The sequence below is a fragment of the Spinacia oleracea genome, chromosome 6 (assembly GCF_020520425.1).
Source record: "Spinacia oleracea cultivar Varoflay chromosome 6, BTI_SOV_V1, whole genome shotgun sequence".
NCBI classification, from domain to species: Eukaryota; Viridiplantae; Streptophyta; class Magnoliopsida; order Caryophyllales; family Amaranthaceae; genus Spinacia; species Spinacia oleracea.
Genome location: NC_079492.1, coordinates 129,585,223 through 129,608,882, shown reverse-complemented (window position 1 = coordinate 129,608,882; position 23,660 = coordinate 129,585,223). Strand labels below are relative to the sequence as shown.

At 35.8% G+C, this 23,660-nt stretch overlaps 1 protein-coding gene across 1 annotated transcript; it reads right to left on the bottom strand.

The window, feature by feature from the left end:
- Window positions 1-796: 796 nt before the first annotated feature.
- On the bottom strand, window positions 797-22,725 carry LOC110787556 (myosin-6). Its single transcript, XM_021992190.2, has 39 exons — window positions 22,290-22,725; window positions 18,161-18,289; window positions 17,698-17,841; window positions 16,994-17,139; window positions 16,564-16,723; window positions 16,355-16,413; window positions 16,109-16,268; window positions 14,922-15,071; window positions 14,698-14,834; window positions 14,446-14,592; window positions 14,252-14,353; window positions 12,750-12,807; window positions 12,552-12,653; window positions 12,131-12,168; window positions 11,888-12,014; window positions 11,640-11,810; window positions 11,420-11,551; window positions 11,220-11,329; window positions 11,082-11,142; window positions 8,940-9,117; window positions 8,625-8,830; window positions 8,268-8,387; window positions 7,726-7,824; window positions 6,097-6,309; window positions 5,818-5,957; window positions 5,584-5,698; window positions 5,449-5,493; window positions 5,257-5,340; window positions 4,977-5,147; window positions 4,385-4,540; window positions 4,082-4,273; window positions 3,070-3,198; window positions 2,877-2,947; window positions 2,695-2,794; window positions 2,510-2,566; window positions 2,150-2,206; window positions 1,834-1,914; window positions 1,559-1,641; window positions 797-1,437 (listed from the first exon to the last, which is right to left on the bottom strand). The coding sequence occupies exons 1-39, from the start codon at window positions 22,290-22,292 to the stop codon at window positions 1,323-1,325; spliced, it is 4,548 nt and encodes a 1,515-aa protein (XP_021847882.2). The 5' UTR covers window positions 22,293-22,725; the 3' UTR covers window positions 797-1,322.
- Between the last annotated feature and the right edge of the window lie 935 nt (window positions 22,726-23,660).

Genomic DNA, 23,660 nt, shown 5'->3' with positions numbered 1-23,660 from the left:
AGATTATGCAAATATGACAACTGAATTGGATTTGGTCCCTATGTTTCTAACGACGTTATTTTTGCCTCAGCGTATACGGGGTATTTAATTGACCCGATAAGTAAAATTAAGGAGTTTATACGACTATACCAATATGTATCATTTACTCTCAAGTCTCAAGGAACAATTGTGAGACCATCTCGTATTAATTTTGTTGTAAAACACTAAGCTTTCGTTTGGTAGGGTATAAAACGTTTTCATTGTAAAATGATTTTTCAAGGGCAAACACAATTCCAAACTAGTTTTCCTTTGTTTGGTAACTTAAGGAAAATGGGAGAAAATGGTAAAGATTGAGGGGGGAAAATGAGAGGGAGGTAAGGAGGAAAGAAGGAAAAGTGATTTCCCTCCCTTTCAAATGGAAAAGGACTTTCCACCTTTGAGGGAGTCATGGAAAATTGTTTTACATCCATTACCCAACCAAACAACGTAAAATGATTGAAAAGGGGAAAACCGTTTTCCATGAAAACGTTTTACGCCCTACCAAACAGAGCCTAAAGATCACCTCCCTCCTTAATTCTAAAATAGAAAATCCAAATGTTAACCAACCAACTCCCTAACTATTGATTAGACACAACACACTAGATTCAACATTCACCTAATCTCTTTGATCACTTTGAATACTCTCTCCTTTTGCAAGTTTTCAAAGCAAGACATTGTTATTCGATTTGGTAGGTTGTAAGCATGAAGAAGAAGAAGAAGAAATAAAAAATTGAACTGACCTTTGACGAAGAAAAACATAAGGAGTTGACAACAAAACTAATAGAAAACATATACAATTGCTGATTAATTATCATTACAATTGTACATTTGCAATATATGCATTGTTTCTTTGTACAAAAAAGATAATATTTAGTAAACTCTTCAACATCAACAAAATAACTAAATAACCCTGCTTCCCCCGTACTAATAAATATTGGGGAGGTGAAGAAATCATGACTTGAACAACTTGTAAAAAAAAAGTTACTAGCCGATAATATTGGCAATACAAAAAACAGGGAGAAAAATATAACTTTTTAAGTTTCAACCCTTTCTAGTTTCTACCCTATGAGAAAATTTACAAATATATGATATGATATGATGATGGTGTGAAAGAATAAACTAAATCTAACACCACGCTGCTTTGAGGATTGAGGACTGAGGACTGAGGACTGAGGACTGAGGACTGAGGACTGAGGACTGAGGAGACTCCAAACAAATAAATAGAATGATTGCACTGTTTACCTTACGGCGCCCCAAAAGGGGTGAAGTGAAGAAAAAAGGATAGTTGATGAGTTTGTGGAACTTCATTCATGTAAAAACTGGAAGTCCAGATTCTCAAGTAGTTCCTCAGCTGGTCTTACGTCAACAAACTCTTTCGATTGCATTGAACCAGAAATGTCATCGACTGAGAAGGGAATGCTGCGTGTACATAAATTTCATGGTTCACTTTCAGGGCAATAATTAATTGAAAGATTAAAGACAGTATCATTCATTCATTAACATTTAACAGCATCCTTTTTGCAAGAATATGTTACTTTACCTGGAACTATCATCTAACAAAAACGAATTGCTATCTGCATTGTTGGAGTCCTCCGTCATTAGGACTCTCATGCTCCCAATAACCTGCAGGGAACGGGAAAAAACAGATCAAGAATTTTACAAATTGGCATTCATTTCAATATACACATGTCTGTTCCTTAACACTCTGAAAATGGAGATATGGAAACTTGCAATTTGTTCTGAATCATACCCATAACCACATGAGTGTAAGTAATATAGGATGTCAGTATGATACCACAAAGAAAAAAGACTTACATCAGGAGATACACTTCGAGTATTATAGTTATCGTCCCAATACAAGGTACATATTCTGTACAGTTGCTGGACACTCAATACCTGAAACATAACCACATATCAAACCTGACCAAATTTTTGCATTTAACAAGTCCATTAAGGAAATTATCAATTAAAATCTAACTAAGTTGAATAACCGCAAGTTTTATAAATAACCAATAAATATCTGGCCAGCAAAATGTTACTTCTACTGCAGATTATCAAAGTGGCCCGTTGAAATCATGTTCATTAGTCATTAGAAGAAATCAAGATCCGAGCAAGGATAGCGGAGACTTACAGGGCAGAGATCATTAATTATTTCATCATATGAAATTCTGTACTTTTGATGTATAACCTGTGATAGAAAATGCAGCCTTGCGTAAGTACGTGACTCGAGCTTGACAGACACGCCGTTAAATACATAGATATAGAGAACGCTAAAGCATGAATTTCAAATATTCGAGGACACATATTAGATTCCTTTCTTTTCCGAAATGGAGAAATATTCATCAAGGCACTAAATAATTTCAGAGATGGAATTATGGAAAACAATTAATCAAATTACTATTGCATATGAAGGTTGGAAGTGAAAGGAAAAAGACCGAGATTTACATCCTTTAACATAATGGCAACTAAAGACATAAAAGAAGGAACATACCAGGAATCCAACAGCTTGTCTTATGTGCTTGAGTTCATCCCAGGATGAACCTGCATGCTGTGGAAGTAAATAGTATTCTGATATTAGATCTCAAATCCATGTAATTAAACTAGTAAGCAAGCAAACACATGAAGAACCAAGAGAATGCCTGCTGATAAACAGCCGGTGAATGATAGGAAAGCTACCTCTTCCTTTGCTTGGGCACACCATAGTTCTAACTCAGCTAATCCAGATTTCACATATTCTCCATTACTAAAAGTACAGCACTCACGGCGTAGCAACAGACTGAACATTAAAAAACAAGCTTGTTATATCTAACACAAGTTGCAGAAATTTTCATACAGAGGAATGGAAATACATGACCTACCTGTTGAAGAGTTGTACGTTGATATATGAGAATATCTGGGTAAAGATTTTCTGACAGAGAACTGGAGGCACCTACATGAACACCCACCAAAAAAGTTTAAATAGAACGCCACCAAACGAGAGAAAACAGATTCAGATTAAGGTGATGTTGGGTAACATAGACGGGACAGAGCAAAAAAAGAATGATTACTTACAAAATTTTCTCTCAGCGTGTTCAGAAGTGAGTTAAGACTCTCAATAATCCCCTGCCAGTGATTTGTTGCAGTCTCTTTACTAAAAGATCGACCTGACCTTAAGGCACCTCCTTTGGACATTCTAGGCGCCTGAAAATAGCATTGCGAAAAGTCAATCACAGATCACAGATTAAGGAAGTAAGATGTTTCCAAAAAAGAAGACTCTGGAACATCATACAGAAATGATTTCAGAATAACCAACAGCTGAAACTGTAGCAGGCAAAGCGAACAGGACAAAATGCTAAGTTTCCAAAATAAGATAAGTATTCTTGCATTTTCTTCGGAGTTGTTTAGCATACATCGACGGGATAGAACTATTATAAAAGCCATAACAGATGTTTACAAAGAGCATAGGGAATGCATATATTTGAAGGATACTTCAGGTTCATACAAATTTACATTTTGAATCTTAGAACCATCCTCTCAATGCGGAGAGGGTAACCCATACAATTTAAAAATAGCGTGCTTTCTCAAAATTCTTGTCACGGAAACAAACGTATTCCACTCAGACTTCATTAATTACAACTGGTAGAAAAAACATCACCTAGATAACTTGTTAACCACAAAAACCAGGGTCTACAGAAGACAGCCTTTTATGCTTCCAAACGTGAGGCACATTAGAACCAACTAACCCTTTCCCCTTAACTTTTAGGTGGGATTGTGGGAACCTCCAAACTATTTAGATTCACAGATTTTCTGAGGAAAAAAATGATAGATTGGTTTCGAACAATCACAAGTCTTTTACTTATAAAGTTATAATAGGCAGCAAAACAAAGGGAAATTTTAAATACAGGAGAATTTGAGAAAAGATGTTACTAACGGCTGCCTTAAGGTAGGGTGTAGAGGTATACAACCTTTGCCCCATATAATTCATGTTCTTTATGAAGGCTTTCTTGTAGACTTGATTAAACCTTTTACATTAGATGAATGAAGTTGAACAATGGAAGTACTCAAACAAGTTTTTAGAGAATACCTGGATACACAGGGAAATTAATGATGACAACTCCCTCTTCAAGTTGTCACGAATAATGCCATAAATTTTCTCCACGTATGCAGTAAGCTGCTGCTTGAAAAGCAAAGCTGGGTATTTCGCTTCCACTTGGCGAACAGAGTCAAGAGCTGCAGCCGCAGCAAGACTGGAGGAGGAAGGAGACGAGCGGAAACCCTGGAAAATTTTCCACATAGGTTAACAAGGAAAAAGTATTCACCCTAATACAAAGGCTCAGATCACTAATTAATAATTATCAAAGCAGAAAATAACATAAGAGATAAGTACCATAGTCATCCTTCCGAAGAGAGATGTAGGGGGTGGAGGTTTGCGTGCTGCACTGCCAGCAGCACCAGACACTTTCAAGCTCCGTTGCAGAAGGAATAACAAAGCCGATGTATTTGATAACCAATAAGCCAGATGCTCATTGTTATCATCTTGATTCTACAAGACAGCAAAACACTAATGAGGGGTCCAAATTTACTGGTGCAATTTTAGACAGGAATAAGAGGGGATTATTAATCAAATGGAAGAAAAATCATAAGAAACTGGTGTATTTCATGCCACAGGTGAAAATTCACCTTGTTCCTAGTGCAGGGAATCATTCCAAGTATCTATTAGTCAGTAAGTTCGGATTTGATTTTGGGTCGCTTTGGGAAAATAATTGACACTTTTTCAGGTTGTTTCATTATTGGGTGGAGAATTTTTGATCCCACCATTGCAGATGGATTTTACTTATAGCAAAACAATTGACACCACAATTGCAACTAAAAGAAATGCGGCATGACAAGCTCACAGCCTTAATAATCCTCAAGTTTCATAATGGAATTATTAAGGTGTTAAGTTTAAGAACACATCAAATACAACATAACTTTTTTACCTCAATGGCAGAACCAATCATCTGGATAAGGCGGTCAAACACACTAGTCCTCTCCGCTTCAAATGATTTCCAATGGAGGAGACACTTGTAAATTGTGAATGCAGCCACCGGCTTTCCCTGATTGAAGCCAATGTTTTTTGCCACACAATGTATGAGAGCATCAACATTCTCCTGCAACAAATATACAATCTCTGATTAGAATGTCAACATGAATTACTACTACTTCTCAAAGGAAACATGAATCACTACTAAGCAGTCAAAAATATTTGCATAATCATACTTGTTGGCGTTCAATTTGGGATCGTCCGAGCTTGTTTTCAGATTCAAAATCTAGCTTCTTGACAGGAGTTGCACTTTGTGGCTCCTACAAATACAATAAAAAGCACCAAATTTAAAGACTGCAGTTGACATGACAAACAAAATCTTGTACAGCAAGAATGTTGGAAATAAGACTGAATGGAATAAGTCTTACATTGAGTCTAGAATCTTCACTAACTAGGTGACCATTTGGCAATTTCTACAGCAAATTAAAACAAAAGTTTTTGAGATATAGCTTGAAAATTAGAGTGGATAGTTACATAGAAGAATAGGAGAACTCTGAAAGTACCGGAGTCACAGATATTGGAGTAAATTCTGAACTTGAGTTTACAGGTGCTCCTAACAATGATTGTTGTCGAAGGATCTTATTTTCTGATTCCATGTCAAACATTTTCTCTTCGAGCCTGTAGAAATGGACGACCACTTCATAAGCAGATTCAAGCCAAGTAGTAGTATGTGTATCCAAAATAAATTAACAAATCTATAGTTGAAATGAAACATAAGAATGTAGCACTCAATAAACCTTTGCATATTTGTTTTCAGCTTTATCATTCTTGATTCTGCATCAAGTGCCTGTTTCAACCGTTCTTCGCTGATTTTACTAGTTTCTTCAAATTTCTTCTCTGTTTCATCAATTTTCTGCTCCAGAGAGCTAACTAAGACCTGCCAATAACAAGAATGTACTGAATCAAAATACAGTCGACTGAATAAATATACAACCGCCTGAATCAAAATCACTACAAGCAAAGTTAATCCGAGAAGTAACATAGAAAACAACTAAACCATAACATGGCCAATTAACCTTTAGATTCTCATTTTCAGCAGTAAGCTTCTCTACTAAAACACTGTCAACAACTGCCACCTCCTGTATAACAGGAACATGTTCAACTACTTTCTTAGCAACCTCACGCTCCTTTCCAAGCAACTCCTTAGTTTCCCTAAAATGAACCTCCATCTCCTGCAATGCGGTTTTAAGTTTTGCGTTTTCTTGTGTTTTAGCTTCTTCCAGATCAGCCTGCAAATAAAGAATCCTCACTCAGGGATAAGAAAACAACTACATAAAACTTATTTAAAAGCAGACAAGTATAGTCCACTTGTGTTACAGTTTTGCGATATTTTTAGCAAGTAAAGCCACAAAGCAATCCATACATAACAAAATCTTGACAGATACCTTGACCCCACACTAGATAGTGATTAGAGATGACGCGGAATATAGAGAACTACTGATAATAGTATAACGCACTAATGCACACATGAGAGGCAAATGGAGTAATGATGATGAATGCTAAAAGACAAAGTTCTTAAGCCTGAAACAACATGATAACAGGGAAGCAGAGGACACTAACATCTTCTAAACCTAATAAGATTCTTTCTACACATTGTAAAATGAAGGAAAATTATCCCAACATTTTCTGTACTTCCTTCAGCAATATCCCAAATATGTGCCTACAATTCTAAAAAGTCAGAAGATAAAGCGATAATTTTCCTTGATAACTCTACAATGTGTTACCTGATACCTGAATTAACCCTTGAACCTGAACCGAAAAGGCAAATTATAACATGAAAATGGTACAATGCTTGTCTAATATAGCAAATTAGGTAGCGAATTGCAAACCCATCCCAATCTCATACTAGCGAATCAGGTAACAATGGTTCCATCTTTCTGATACCAGTTACGAAGTGGCAAGTAAATAAGGATGGTTAAAATAGGATAACGTGATACATTTACAGACTACCAAAGTGGATCTTGAGGCCTGCTCAATCTTTGGTATCATAAGACCATCAAGAGTCATGTATGTGTCTTTCTGACAGTGAGATATTTGGTCAAGTCTTACAACAAGCGAAACATTCATTTTGTTTAAGTGCTGAGCTTTTTCTATGTCACAATTCCTAATGAGCATAGGAGAAGTTAACTTCGGAACAGATAAGCACAAAACACATTTCAAATTTGTCATAATCTACACCATTCTCATTACAAGTTTTTTTCATTAAGAAGTCAATCTAATGTTAATGGCCAAAATTCTTTCATGTTTAGCCCTACAAAACCTTTCTTTTCTCATAACATTTTTCACCATTATAAAGCTTATCAAAGTATCTAGTCAATTCTTAAAAGACAACGATTGATATTATGCAGATAAAAAGAGTGAAAATTACAAAGTACATCACCTATCCCCATTGGTGCTACGGAGTCTTTAGTTAACAAAATTATTTCTCTTAAATTTAACAATATGCAGCCTTTTGCCTATGCTGAGGATGCTAATGACATAAAACAAACAAAGCGACCATTCCACCCGCAAAAAAGTACGAGTCAATCAAAAACCAATTTGTACTATACCAACCCAAATCAAATCTTACTGGAGTCTTGTTGAGCATAATCAGATGATAATGGACTTAAAATACTAAAAGAGCAATATAGGGGAGAAAAACTGACTCGCATGCGTTTCTCCAGTTGCAAGCGCCAAGTAAGCTCCTCCACCTGCTTTTCCAGTTTATTTTTGGCAGCTTGGAGAGCACCTGTCTCCCGTGCAGCCTGTAATTGCCAATAAAAAAACGTTGGTTCATGAACAAGGATCAGACTTGCAACCAATCCGCCACACCAGGATTAAAGAACTAAATGTGCTTTTTTTCAAAATAATTATGTAACCACATAAGAAAAATATAAGAATTAAAAAAAAAAAGACAAATTCCAGTTTAGGACATGAACTATTCCGTAAGAAACAGTGAATTTCTCTTATGTTCTACTGCTTCCTCTCCACCAAGAAAACAACAAAACTTAGCTCTAGAATGTATTAGCAAATTTCTAGATACCTTCTCTTTGAAAAGCAGTATAGGCCAAATAATTAAGGAAAACTTCCAGTGGAATAAGGCAGGCAACAAGATTAGATTCTCTCTGAGAAAACATACCAGTAAAGAAGCTTATGGAGTATATAGTAAAGATAAATGTTATACTAGAAACAAAGAAAATGTAATTACCATCTTGAGTTTTCGCAATTCGTTGCGAGCAACTTTACATCTCCATGCACATTGGGTGGTGATGGCCGCTTTCTTCAATCTCGAGTACCTTAGACGAGCTAAGAATTTGCGACAGTGACTCTGGAATTGAGAGATGAAGTCAGCTCTAATATGATTTTACAAAGAGCTACCAGAAAAATAAAATAAAATAAATAAATATAGAGCTCTTCTAAAATGCTACAAATTATAATTAGAATCACTGATAGTGCTATATGGAAGATAATAAAAAGTCTATATAATCTGTATATGAATTTCGCAAAGAACTGCAACCTAAATTGGAATGTAAACAAAGTTTCAAATCATATTGTTACCACTTACCTGAATAAATATGGCAGCTCTAGTCTGTCTTCTGAAGCGGATCTCACTGCGAGCAGCCATACCACGCATACCAACTTGAATGGAAACAGCAGAACAGCATACTTCCCTGAATGCTCTTCGTGCAAGATGCATCCGCAAAGCTGTTTGGATTTTCAAGGATGCAGCTTCTTGCCTCAAACCCTCATACACATGACGAGCAAGTTGTCCTGTATATTACGTAGTGAGGTTATAACAATAAGAAATCTATGAGTCGTAGGTCACAAGGTTCATAAGACATGGTTGACATGCAAAGCTGCAAACACCACGATAATATACCTCTACATAGAGCTTGCACATCTACTGCTGAACGACGAAGCAAAATGAAGCTTCTGCGGGACAGATAAGAACGGATTTTTCTCTGGATGATACTTGCTGATCTTCCTAACACCTCACTTCTTCGAGCATCTAAATCAGCCATCTGACCAGCCCTGAGAAAAACCTTTGTCTTTCCAATCTGCATGGACATCATTTTGCAATTAAAGTAACCAAAAGATAAAGAAAGAAAATAGCAACCATGGCTGAAGACGACTTTAAGGAAACAAGTAGACTTGGAAGTTATAACAGATTCTAATATACACTTACCTTGTTACAATCAAGGCATATAAATAGATATTACAATGAGTTGATGACATGAAGTGCACAACTATAACTGAATCTACATACCAACAAAAAAATCTAAGGAAAATGACTCATGCAAAGTAGCACAACAAAAAGGAAAAATGTTCAAGTCAGCAGCAGATGGTTCCGTATTTCTTTTAATCAAGTCACAATTCACAAGTGCTCATGAAAATAAACGAAATAAAAACTGCACAGAAGAATAGATTTCATCCAGATCCAAGATGTATAAGACATACCGAACTACTTTGCACAAATGCTTCTTATTATTACATATCAGCTACCCCGTAGCAACAACATACTAGTGAATGCAGCATGGCAGGAATATGTGAGCTTGGAAAATGCTTTCACAGTTTCCAGCCAAATGATAGAATCCTTTCAGCACTGTGCTCAGGTTTGGAACGAATGCCATCGCTAGGTATGACTCGTATGAGGTATAGATTGTGCAGGATTTCCTGAGGCCATATACACTTCAGGTAAAGTGGATGTCATACAGAAACAAGGCAGCGGTTGTTTTTCTTCAGTTATCTCCTCATTAGCTTAAATAAGGAAGTTTCTAACCTATGAGAGGTTGAAAAATTCAAATTGGTACAAGAAGTACATGCAACCTATGTCAGTTGAAGTCCGGAATAATTCCCTCTCTTTTTCAGGAGCTTTTTTCTACCAAATCTAAAAATGGCATTCTAAATTGGTTGGAAGTGAAACAGAAAAAAAAAGGGTTTACCCCTTGATATGATTGTTGACAGGCATGACAGCTAGCAAGAAGAAGAAATTCTCGGCCTTTCAGAATTCAGACTCACGTGTCTTGTAAAAACTAACAACTCTTGCTGTTGTGGCTGCTGTATATCATATTTCGATGGCTTGTAAGTTGTAACCATCTATCTTTTAAAAACACTTTTTTCTCGGGTAATTGTTTGATTAATATTCAAGTTAAAAATAAGCTGAGTAGTTTAGATAATTCACGAAATAGAAAAAGTAGAAGATAGTATACCAGTCCAGGAGTTAAGCATACAGATATTTAGTGACCTTAGCTATTCTTGTATGCCTGGAACTATTTGTACCCCGTAGGTTAGTTGAGCAAAGAAAAAATCGCAACACCTTGCTCCAATCCTAAAAGTTTTTTCACAAAGGAACCTATGCCCCCATGTCCATGACTGAGTAGCTAATCAATTTCTTTTGACGATAGCAGCACGTCAATGCATTGATGATGATGTAAATGAAAGGCCTTGAAGGCTTGAACACCATGCAGCTCGTCATTCTGCTTCTCTAAGGCATCATCCCTTCTAATTCACCATTGAACCTTAATTATCTTCTATTATATCACTGATCACAGAGTCCAGGACTCTCTGTTTCATATACAAGCTTTGACCACATGTTTTTACTAATACATAAAAAGCAAATGTTATGGAGTAAGATGCTGGATTTGTCTCAATGTATACTTTCAATCGTATAAAAGTTTTAACTTTTACTAACTAGGGATATGAATGGTCAAAGTTCTGCATTTACAAATGTGTCAACCAAATTGTTGCAATTTTAAGGACACAGAGGAAATGTCCTCTATCTGACTGGAGGTCCAACAAAAGTTTCAACAAAACAACTGTTTTTTTTGTTTTTTTGTGCAATGAGCAACTGATATTCAAGCGTAACAAAGTGTGTTTGACGTGGAAAATGCACAAGTGAACATCAACAAAGGACAGCACTCACTTCCATCAAATAAAAATAAAAACGTATATGGGTCCATAAGAATTAAGGACTGATATGGGATGAATATGATGTGTAGGAGAAAATGGCAATTTATGATACCTGGTAGCCTTCCAGTCCCACTTTCTCAAGAAGCCTCTTACACGCCGTGACATCATCAGAACTAATATCATAAAATAAAATAAGGCCGTTTCTTTTCTTTTCCAAGCAACATCAAGTACAGGAAAAGACATTGTTTACCTTCCATCTAAGACTTCTGGTGCAAGAATTCCAAACCGATCTAGAAACTCAAAAAATGGTTTTCTTGTGGGGTATCCTGCACAACTTATCCTAATAGCCTCCAAGACCCCCTGAAAAAGCAAATACAACCCGTCAAGACAACAAATGGTGCAAATTAAGGTGAGAAAAGAAAAGCAGGACACGTTTTCTTCAATCCTCACCCCACATCGTAACTGTTGTAGGACATTCTCATTCTCAAAAATCGCCGGCTTAAGAAGATTGTTTGGCTTCACACACCGAATGTAATGTGGTTCAGTTGCACTCAGAGTTTCAAGAAGTGACACCAGTTGTTGCTACATAAAACAGATAGAAGAACATCATCACAAAGCAAAGCTTAATATGAAACCATACAATATAAAGCAATATAACAAGATGACATACCTTGAAGCGAGTACCTATTGATGAAAACTTTGACGACTTGGAAGACTCTTCAGGTAAAGGTGGAAATAAATTTGCTACAAAGGAACATCTGGAAGCACTTAAAAGCGCTTGGTGTTCAGCAACAACGTAGTCTTTATTTTTATCCAAGAATAATTCAGTTTGATAGGTAACCTACAGAAAGGTATAAAAACCCTTAAGCTACACAACTGATGACTACAACTTACACATGCTATAAAACTGTAACTTACATCACCAGCATAATGACAGATAGTGAAATCACTGCGAGCTAATTTAGGCTTGCTGAAACGCTTATGGTTTTTAAACGTCTGGTAGAGCTTTTGGGAGAACGTTTCGTGTGTAGATCTCGGGAACATACTGCCCAAAGAAGAAGAAAAAAAAGGGAAAACTTGTCGTGAGAATTAATAAATTTAATCTAGGTAGCGCGAAATTCCAGGTTCTGTGCCTCTAAAAATGTTCATCACTCTGCTTACCAAGCTTCATCCAGAAGAGAAATGATTCCACCAGGTTTCTGTCAGATGAAAAAAAAAAAAAAAAACGTCACTGGCGAGCAAGCAGAATATATTACAAGATATTTGACAGGTGGACATGAATTTAAAAATAAGCACTATACCACATACTTCTATAAAGCATGAAACTCGGGTTTTCTCTTATTTACTATTATAATGCAAAACAGAAAACTAAAAGTAACGCCCCTTAGTGGAGACATGGCATTTCTCATGTTAGCAGTTTAGCACTCATCAGAAGGTATAAGAGAACTGTACAAGTGCAGGAAGTGTGGGTAATTGGGCCAGTAGAAAAAATCAGTTTTTGGGACTATCGCCAGAGAATAAATTTGGAGGCCAAGAAGGTAGCCTCCTCTTCAGAACACCAGGAAACATTCAGCAAACCAACCTTTTCAATGAGATCCAGAACATCTTTATTATCAATGAATTCAATGTAGCTCCAATCAATTTCTTCTTTTTCATATTCCTCCTGTTCCATCTTGAAGACATGCTGCATGGCATAATTCCGATGTGTTACAAAGACATGGCACAAGGGGAAAACGAATTTTCAAGCAGAAAAATGTTAAAAGATTGTTGATACAGAAACCTGATTAAAATGTTGCTGAAGCTTCTCATTCGTTAAATTAATGCAAAATTGCTCAAAACTGCAAAGGCATCACACTAGCTGGTCACTATGATGTATCGTAAAAATTGGATACCAAGATCAGATAGAAAATTCAAGCACAAGAAACAAACACTATACACTCTTTGAAGAAATTTCACAGAAAGAAGAGTGATCTTTTAACAAAATTTGATTTAACCCCAGAACTGAATAAATAAAATTTAATGATGAAACTCGACTAGAATGAAGTAATCTCCAACTTTATTCTTTCCTTGTCTTACTTCAACCATACAAATCATAGAAGGGATAAAAGTAGGGAGTCAAAGTTCAAGAACCAGTTTTTTAAAAATTGCGACCCAAAAGAGGATGCACAATTGCATCACAGTCAAAAAAAAGTTAACAATAACCACCATAAGTAAATCGAAAACACACGACAAATTGGATGAACAATTAGAGATGAGATGATCAGCCGCAAAAGTGACTACTACCACTGATTTCCATCATTAAGTCAAAGAATGTCAAAATGATAAGCAACGCAAACCTATTACATGGTTGATGAAAATTAGTCACTCCCTAAAAACATTTGATCAACAATTCAACATCAAATAAAGATATCATAAAGAGGTTCGCTTTTCCTTGAAAAAACTCCGTCAGTGGGAAAAGAGATGTGGTTCAATTATGTATTGGGAAAACAGTAATGGGGAAACAGTCCATAACCTTGTCAGCTCAAAAGCAGTTAACTTCTTTATCATTAAGATACCACATAAACATACAACATCTATATAGGACAGTAACTTTTGCGCAGAAATGATACTCTTGCTAGCTAATCTCATCCAAAGCAGTAGCCTATGGACAATTCACAGTCTGTGTTCAAGTTATTCAATAAACAAAGAGACAACCCAAGCACTTCACAAGTCCAAGTGAGATTCTCTCCCAAAACAGAAAGCATCATTACTGCTAAAGACCTAAAGTATTCCTAGTTAGAAACTCAAATCAGGGACACTTCAGTAACATATGAACCAAACTTTATATAGAAAATTACACAAATAAATTGAAACTTCTTGCATTCTCTTTTATCAACATATGTTTCGAACTTACCCCAGTAAAAAACACTCTGAAATAAGTTAAATCATAAATGCCACTTCTTCATTTTGCAAGGTTCTGAAGCATAATTTCAAAAAGAAGAGATGCAAATCACTACGAGAAAGTAACAGAATATCTGAAAAGAAAATGTAATTAGCCCCAGGGCTGAAGGTCTATCGGTCTACTTAAGTTCATAGTACCAGACTTTTACAGTAGTTGAGCAAGTCTACCACACAAAAGACGGTAAGCTGTGAGTCTGTAACAGTTATTGCATTAAATCCAACATTCGGTAAGCAGATCATCCACCATGGACGTCAACTACACAAGCAGATTGTTGTTTACCCCATGCTCCACCAAAACTAACCCTATCAATGATAAAAAATAAAGGCATACCGATTAAGCACCTGTTTGTCTTGAAACTCTCAAATCCATAGATATCCAGTACTCCAATTATGAACTTTGAATTAGAATCTTGTCCAATTGAAGTGTTAATATTATCCACAAGCCTACAGCACAAGTTTGCAGAGGAATAAGTATGAGCAGAATCTCGTAAAACCAAGAAGACACGATACTAGGAAGCACAAGTCAATGTTCTTACCAGTCAAACAACCTTGAGTATACAATTTTAGCCAAGGCATCCCTACTAAGGGCAGCAGACTCTGGATCCAAAGATTTGGTAATGGTTTCATCACGAGTAACCATTATACGTTTACAAAGAGAATCTTCTAGTGCCTCTGGATCACACCTGAAAAACATACAATACGTTATTATCCCTACATGAGGATAATTCTGAAGAAAAAAATTCTTCTTGAATTAGTGTTCAGCAAAATCAACAGAATGCATGCTTTACATGAAAAGCTCAGCAGCCGTTTGCAGATGGAACCGAGACTTCTCATCTCTGGGTTCAGACGAATCCATTTCCTTCCCTTTTGCGAATTCAATGTTTCCTAAATGAAGAATTGCTGCCACAACCCGAAAAATTCCATCCTGAAATCAGAAATAAAATAAGATTACCTCCAGTACAATTTCTACAATGTGTATTATCTAACCCAAGGGGAGAGGGAATGTAACTACCTGTTCATCAGGACTAAGCCCAACCACATCCATTGCTCTTCTGGTTGCAAGGTATTCTTCGCGATCATCAACCCCTTCCAACTCAATACAATTGGTTTGATTCAGATAATGAAATGTTCTCGGATCTCCCAGCTTGTATCTTTGAACAACCTGAATAATTCATGGACATGTACAAACCAAAATCATTAATATAACTTCACATATGGGAAAAACTAAATTACACAATATACTCTGCAAATATGTTTTTCAATAAAGTTTTAAGAGTTCCTGGAAGCAGCATCGCATGATTCATAAATGATGGACCATATGATTTTCTGATTAAACGATTATCTACTCCTTAATAGTTTAGCAGCTGCATGCCGATTGATGAGTAATCATGATTCTAGAAGAAATAACTGACTCTGCTATAGATGAAAGCTTTTTGCACAGAGGAAATGGTTAATTTGGTTAGATAACCTCTCTCAAGGTAGTTGACTCCCTAAAGCTTATGGAGCTTTTGAGCTTAAGCGAAGCTTTCGGGTTGGAAAGAGTTCATTTTTCGAATTCCCTCCCTTTATACTTTTCTAGGGGCCCCAATAAAGGAAGTTAAACATCAAAGCACCCTTGCAGATCTTACATTGTACAATATAGGTCCAGTTCTTACATTGTACAATTTAGGTCCAGTATACAAGGCCAAAAATTGTCCCAAAGGTCAACAACAACATGTAGCCTCTATCAAGACATACACAGGACTTTTAGAGGCCCAAAAGGTATTTAGCCTAACTCTTAAAAGTCCTAGTTAAATTAAAAGAGAGATTATTTTCTTAAGTCACACAAAGACATTTTTGTTTTGTAAGGAAAGCCTTGAGAAAAAAAATTCTGATCAACTTTTCCTTGACAATGACTTTTAAGAGTAAAAGAGCGAAGACATAAACAATTAATAGCCATCGTTCTGTTAGATTAATCACTTCCGAAGTTCCCATTATCCCATCCATACAAGAGGCTGGAAAAGAAGAACGACATAAAATCGTATGAAAAGAAGAAAAATACATAAAGTGCAAGCAGGTAAAATAAGTCCCTGTAGTTCACGAGGTTGGTCAACAATGATTACACCAAACTGATATAAATCACTGTAGGTCTGCCCTTTACATGTTCCCTATTTATAAGTCAATAGAAAAAATTAAAGGAAGCCATTGCAATCTTCTTACCTCTGTTGGAGCAGCACAAAGCATGTAGAAACAATGATAATTTCTCTCTGGGTCAGACAATTGACACACACGAGACCTTTCCAATAAATATGTTCTTATTGCCGCTCCAGAAATCCTTCCCTTCTGGTCAAATTGGAGCTCCACAAATTTCCCAAAGCGACTACATTTTAAGACACATAACAAATAAACAAATGTTGCTTCAAAACGTAAAAGCAACACTCCCTAAAGCATCAAAATTTTATTTACCTGGAGTTGTTATTTCTGACGGTCTTGGCATTGCCAAATGCTTCCAGGACAGGATTAGACTGCAACGTCAAGGAAGAAGTAACAATAAGAACTGATTCACAAAAATCTCAAAGTAGATAAAGTCAAATTGCAACACTATAATAGACATATGTTTTATAACAGTTAAACCAGTGAACAGCTGTACTGAATTGAGGGGGAAAACTTATTACCTCCAGAACTTTCTGTTCAATACTTCTTCCCTCGGTTGTAGCAATTCGGCCCCCCATATAAGCAAGATAACGCATAAGCAATTTTGTGCTTTCTGTTTTACCAGCCCCACTTTCCCCACTCACTAAAATTGACTGACTGATTCCCTCCTTCATCATGAGTCTGTAAGCAGATGCAACATAATGCTAAGATTCATAAAAAGTACTTGTATTGAAGCAATGCCATCAGCCAGCAGGTTTTTTCCCAGAAGGATCCCAGATGATGAAATGGCATGATGTAATACGATTTTAGTCATGCAAGAATAAAAAGCACTAGGAAGAAAGTTGCAGAACAAACATGTAAGTTCAACTCCTGTTTCCCCATTAAAATCATTCTAGGGTTGAGAGCAATCAGACAACAATAAGCTTAAATAACATAAAGGATTTACCATACCTGTAGGAAGCGTCTGCAATTGCAAATGGATGTGGACTTAGCTCACCAAAACCTGCCCCCTTGTATTGTTCCATCATATGCGTGTCATACAAGTGAGGTAGTCTTCTGAAAGGATTTACAGCTATCAAAATGTTCCCAGTATAAGTCTGTAGACACAAAATTGTTTATAAGGACCAAAGAGATCAAAAGTCACCAAACAGAGTTTCACGAGAAATTGGGTTGGATGCAGCCATAGAGCTTATAACATTCTAAAGTTATGCTCTGTTCACCTTATATAGGTCCTCAACATTTAATGCAAATCCAATCAAATTACATAAGATAATCGGATTAGATAAACACATTATTGTTCCTAATTACAAAATATGAGTGATAAGAAAAACAATAATATCGTCATTGTCAATTCACCATTATGGTTTACAGTATATTACAGTATATGGAGTATAGTCATCCTTTCGTAATTTTTTTAGTTACCACTAGGACCAATATGGTTAGACGTCATTAAGAAACAGAAACATTCAAGAGAGATTGTAATAGATACATCCATATAAGCGATCACGTTCACATCTCATTAAAGTTGATAGCATTATTAATCAACTATACTTCACCACAATAAAACTAATTACTATAACTTACATGTATCTTAAACGTTACACCTGCATATTTACAATTATACTTCGTATATGATAATGAAAATATACACTTACATATATTTCGTTGATGTCATATCTAGATTTCAAGTTCTGCAATACCCCAGGCTCATGTAAATAAGCCAGCTTTGTCATGTCATCCACTCCACACTGAGGGGCTTCTGGGTCCTTAGGGTACACATTTGAAGCATGAACTACGACCTGCATATCATGAGGAAACACAAAGAAATCATAAGGGAACGTGCTATTAACACAAAAGAGATTAATGAATTATAAATACAGACAACCATTTTTAAGTAATTGACAGTAAACATCAGCAATAAAGAAGAACCGTAAACAAAAAGGAACATTAAACAAAATGAAGTTGCCAGTAAGAAGCTGCACCCAATCACACACAGCACATGGTCCACAAAGTAGAGAGGCTTCATATACACCTACTTTCAGAGCCATCTCAGGAATACACATTGGCAGTCAACACATTCAAGATATATGCCATCAGACAAGGTGTTTCAGCACTCACCGTTTTTCCTGAAGTGCAAAGGACCTTTAAATTTTCACCATCAGTCTCAACCACTTCACCATCTATCCAAACAACATCAGGGTCCTCAATCCAAACAAGAGATCCGACAGCTAAACTGACTGAAGCAGCCTAAAAAATGCAAAAACAGTGTTAAGTTCCATTAAAAATTATAGCTCCATATCAAATTGAGCACCAATTTTAAAGCACAATATCTCTAGATAGTTTAAAGTATGCAAAAAAAAAAATTGCATCAATAAACGTAAGAGAATTTGGACAGATGAACAAAATGTCAAAGAGTTAAGAGTAGGCATTTCATCTTTGAATGAACATTGTTTTATATGCTACTACCTTTCATATAGCACTATATTCAGCCTACGGCCGCTTAAAGTTTACTTAAAAGTAACTACCTTCTATTTTTTTTTATTAATTGCGACTTGAAACAAAAAGGTTCAGCTATCTTTACCCTTCATTCGTCGGCAATCGGCTCTAATTCAACTATATTGGGTAATAACCATCGTCATTTGGCCCCGGATAGACAAAATGGTTATGTTGAAATCAATTTAGGCTAGACATTAAGGTGGTATTAACAAGAACAAATGTCAAAAAGTTGCTAATTTTTATAAAAAATAAAAGAATTAAGCGTAAGTAATCTAAATAAAGTATACAAAAAGGCTATGAGCATCGGCAATAGCTAATCCTTTGGAAAGTGATTAAGCAATACATTTTACCAATTCCCAGTGGCAGAGGGGGGAGGGAGGGACAGGAATTCATCGACAAATTTCCCTTAAATGAAAGCAGCAACACTAATTCCGCCTAGAGGGTGGAGAAAGAGCACTGCAATCAAGGATCCATATGTTTTCCATTTGAATGGGCCTTTTCATTCTGCAAACTACCAGAAACCCAACCACGACTTTCTTTGCTCCTTTGGGCGCTGATCCGACTGTTGATTCCTTCTTAACTAATTATGATATCTTCAAATTCTGGCTTTAAATTCACATATGTGCCTCAAGTTTGAGAGAACTGTCCATGTAAGCTTGACAAGGTCCAAGAACACAGACTATACCATTGTTTTGAATGACAAGCATGTCATAATTTTGCACCACATCAGCATGTACAATAGGGGCTACAAGAAAGCCCGAGGTGTAAAAGACAAACATTATACAAGGTGTTCTTATAAAAAAATGTGAGGCCATCATTATAATTCATAAAAATAAGTCTTAAATATATAAAGGTGGGGTCCTCAATATAAGTCATAAGATCATATCCATCTCTCGACCTGACAATCCACTTCCTCCATTAGTTACTATCACATCCTCTTAGATCAAGAACTTGTATGATGACCACAATCACACCACCTTTACCCCACCTTAATGTCAAATATTGACAACTATGTTAATCAGGACAAGATATGATGAACGTGTTATGAAAGATAAGAGAAAATTAGAAACACTATATCAGACATAGGATAGTGACAGAAAGTAGGCACAGATAGTGAAAGACTGATGACCAAATCAATGAGGCATAGGGTGCAGGGCAGTTAGATACTTCCAAAGCCTAGCCTCTTGGATCTTCATCTACTATCCCAAAGAGCCCCAGGACTCCGAGAGTCCCAGTTGTAGGTTGGGTCCCTGATCCCGGGCAAACTATTAAACTAGGATGTAAAGGCAGAATTTTTTCCACACCACAAGTGACATAAATGATTTTAATCTGATCTGATTTGTTTTATGAGTGATTATCTTCGAAAAAGTTTCTGAAATCTATAAGGTGGAGTTGTGCCTTTTCTAAAACAAGATGATTTAACAATCTGCCTAATTTTGAACTCATCTAAGAACTCTGAGCTTAATCTTCTGATTTTATATACTCCCTCCTTTAAAAGATAGTTGTCACAATATCCAAACTCCCTACACTCCCCTTACTCCAAAATTAAGGACATGACATGATTTAACTTAAAGACCTCCACAGTCATTGGGTAATGTCCACCTGCTCTCCTCATCACTAAATTTAACCAAAGAATCTTGAAAATTCAGATAATAAAACATCTGGGCATGCATATTAAGGGTTTGGTAGGGGTAGATTTTGGTAGATGGTGGGGAAAAGTTGATTAAAGGAAAGTTAGTGAGTGAGAGGAAAGAGGACCATGTGGCATGGAAAATGGAGAGAGTGAGAGAAAGAGAGTAAATGGGGGTTCACATCACATGGGTTGAATGGATTAAATTTTCATTGTAAGTAATAGCAAGGTTTTCTTTGGACATTCCATAAAGGAATACAAGAAGATTATTTGTAGATGAATAATGGAGGGAACAATAAGAAAGGTAACCAATTTCCACATCACAAAAAGTACATGTGGCTATTATTCCATAAGAGAGAGAGTAAATAACTAAATATTAAAGGCCAGAAACAAGGTAATTATTATTGTGCATAATTAGTGAATTTCATATCCCTGAATGTATAAGGCATACTTTCTCCATCTTTGGTTCATTAACTTTTGATAAAAGGTCAAAAAGATTTGAACATAAACATAAAGTTTACTCTGAAAGTGAAGAACCAACAAATTTTATGGGTAGTTGACAGAGAAAATAGAAGGTTAAAAAAGCCATTCTGGGTTAGCTAAACATAAAGGAAATTATTTTTCGTCTGTTCATAACTCAAAACAAACCCACATACCACATCATCACTAAATAAAAGCAAAACAACCAAATGGCTTCAACTAGATTTGATCAGTGTTACTGATGACCAAATAAAAGCAAATTCAAGGACTCCCCCCCCCCCCCCCCCCCCGTGTCTCTCCTCGTGTTGTTTTTCAGGTCCTGGTATATAATTCTTTTTAGTAATTTCTGTTTCTTGCACCTACTGTTTTCCTAATCAATACTTCCTATACACCCGCAAACAATATCAATTATTTGGCTTGGCACAAAATTATGGTTCATTTGCTGACCATTGATGAGTTAGGCCAACTTAAGGAATTTCTTTAGCAATACCAGCTTAACCTATGCACAGTCCTTCAACCAAACAACAAAAGAGGCTGCCACAAATTCCCCTCTCAGCTCGAACCCTCCTAGATACAACTTTGTACTTTCAATACACCTCACACATTAGGTAGGAAGACAATTCCAACGCACAAAAAAACATCCATAATTACCTGAAATGACAAGAAAAGGGGAAAAGAGAGACATGGGCTATTTGAGGATTATCCACAATTAAAATTAAAAAAAATTTAAAAAAAAACTTGTACCAGTAGAAACATTTTCTCAGAAAGCTAGCACCTGCTAGAACCAGAACAAATTACAAGAATAAATCAGTTTCTACCATATCATATGATCCAAAAGTTCAAGGCAATTTGGATTGTTATCAAGAGATTCCTGGACTTTCCTTGCTTAAGCTCTCGTCAAAGATCGGCTTCACATTGCAACTGAATTGACACTTGAGATTGAACCTCAATAGCGCTCCACGCAAAAATTAACAATGTGAAGAGATGAAGCAGAAAACTAAGATCAGGAACAGTAGGATTACTTCAATCCTTCCTATCATATCAGCATATTGACAGCACAATTTCTCAGGCAGTACAGAATTCGACAAGCTTGGAAACAAATGCTAGTCTGATTCCAATTCAATGTATCTTGGCAGCTCATTTGATATCAAGTACTCAGCCATCTAAAATTACAACTTGAACGCCATTCCTAGTCTACCACTACCCATAATGTAGATATTTCTGCACTTTCTACTTGGTAGGAAAAGTTCACCGGATATCAATTTTAGGGAACGGACTAAAGCGGAAAGAGAGAAGAACTTTAACGAGCAGACTATAACCGAATAAAATGTACTACGTATTGTAGATCAAAACTATACACCCCAAGCACATCAATACTATACTCCAACTAAATGGACTAGCATGACATTAATTTAAAGAATCCAAACTAACCAATGTGGTAAACTAATTACTCTTCAAATGTACTCCGTAGTAAACACATTGCTCAAATGAAGAACAGATCAGTCAAGCTAAGTCAATAAACAGTATAAATCAGTCAATTAATTAACCTTAAAATTAACCAATGCAACTACAATAATAATATCACAACAATTCAAGAAAAAACTTCAAACCCCAACAATTAAAAACCTTTAAAAAAATTACCATTTTGCTTTAATTCGGATCGAAGTACCCTGGTTGCTTCTCGATCTGGGTTTCTTTTCCTCCTTTCAGCAATACTTCATTTAAACCCCAAATTTTCAAATTTAATCCCCAAAACAAAATAATCTGAAAACCTCAAAAGTTTCTTCCTTTTTTCTTCAAAACGCCCAAATCAAATTAACCCAGTTGCATTAAACTCTGTTTTCTGTACTCTTCAATTCAAAATAATTCCTTTCTCCTTTTACAAATATAAAACCCCCCAATTACCAAATAAACCCAGAAACTGCAATCAAATGCAGAACCCAAAAACGTGAATCTTCACCCAAATTAATTTCTGAAGAAGAGAGAGAAAAAGTTAAATAAAAACCCTGCTGAAAGCAAAGAGAGTTGGGTTTTTATTAGTATTTCCCTTTATTTATTTTTCCTTCAAATTGCAGATTTATGGAGTATAGAGTTTAATTAATTAATCAAGCTGCTAATTAAAAGGGTAATGAAGTGTTAAAATTAACTAAATTAAGGATCCTTTAACAAGAAATGGTCAAGAATTCCGAAAACACCCCTGTGTGGGACCCGTTTTTGCTGTCTGAATCCAACCAAATTGAATTGTTAGACGCGGGTCTGAAAACCTATTTCTTGGATCGGTGGTGATTTGGCTGGTAGTAGCTTAAAACCGCGTCGTTTTGCATGTGTCTTTTATATTAAGAGTACTTTGTTTTATTTTATTAGTGCGAATCAGTTTTTTTAAATTGGGATGTCGATATGTTAATAAAATAATAATTATATAATTTGTATTAATTTATATAGTTTAATAGATATAAAATATAAGCGTTTGTCTCATATTTTCCCGTCATTACGAATGACTGAATGAGTCATTACTCATAAGAATAATACAAATTGTTCATGAAAAATAAAGGATTTAACTATTTAAGCTAGTGACTCTGTCCTACAATTCTCATTAACTATCATCTGAGTGTTTTATTATTATGGATAACAGATTAATGAAATTTTAGGAGTAATCTTGTATTTTTAATAATTGTAGTGTGTTGAAGTCTAGGTCCAAAGACATCGGCGTTTTCCGTCATTCAAGAAGACTCAATCTTGCTGCTGCTTTTTTATTCGTGTTTGGAGAAGATTTGTTAGTTTAGTGCAAGTAGTATTTGGTAGCTACCTATAGGTAAAGTACAAACTGATTTATCCAATTAAGATTTGAATGAGGACTTGAAAATTCTACTTGAAACTTGGAATAATAGTTTTGGATTAGATTTTATAAAATAAATGTCTTATAGAGTATGTAGTTGTTTGTAGAGGGAAATTTTTATGTTTTTTTTATCCAATTGATTATTATACGAGTAGAAAATAGATTTAAAATGTTAG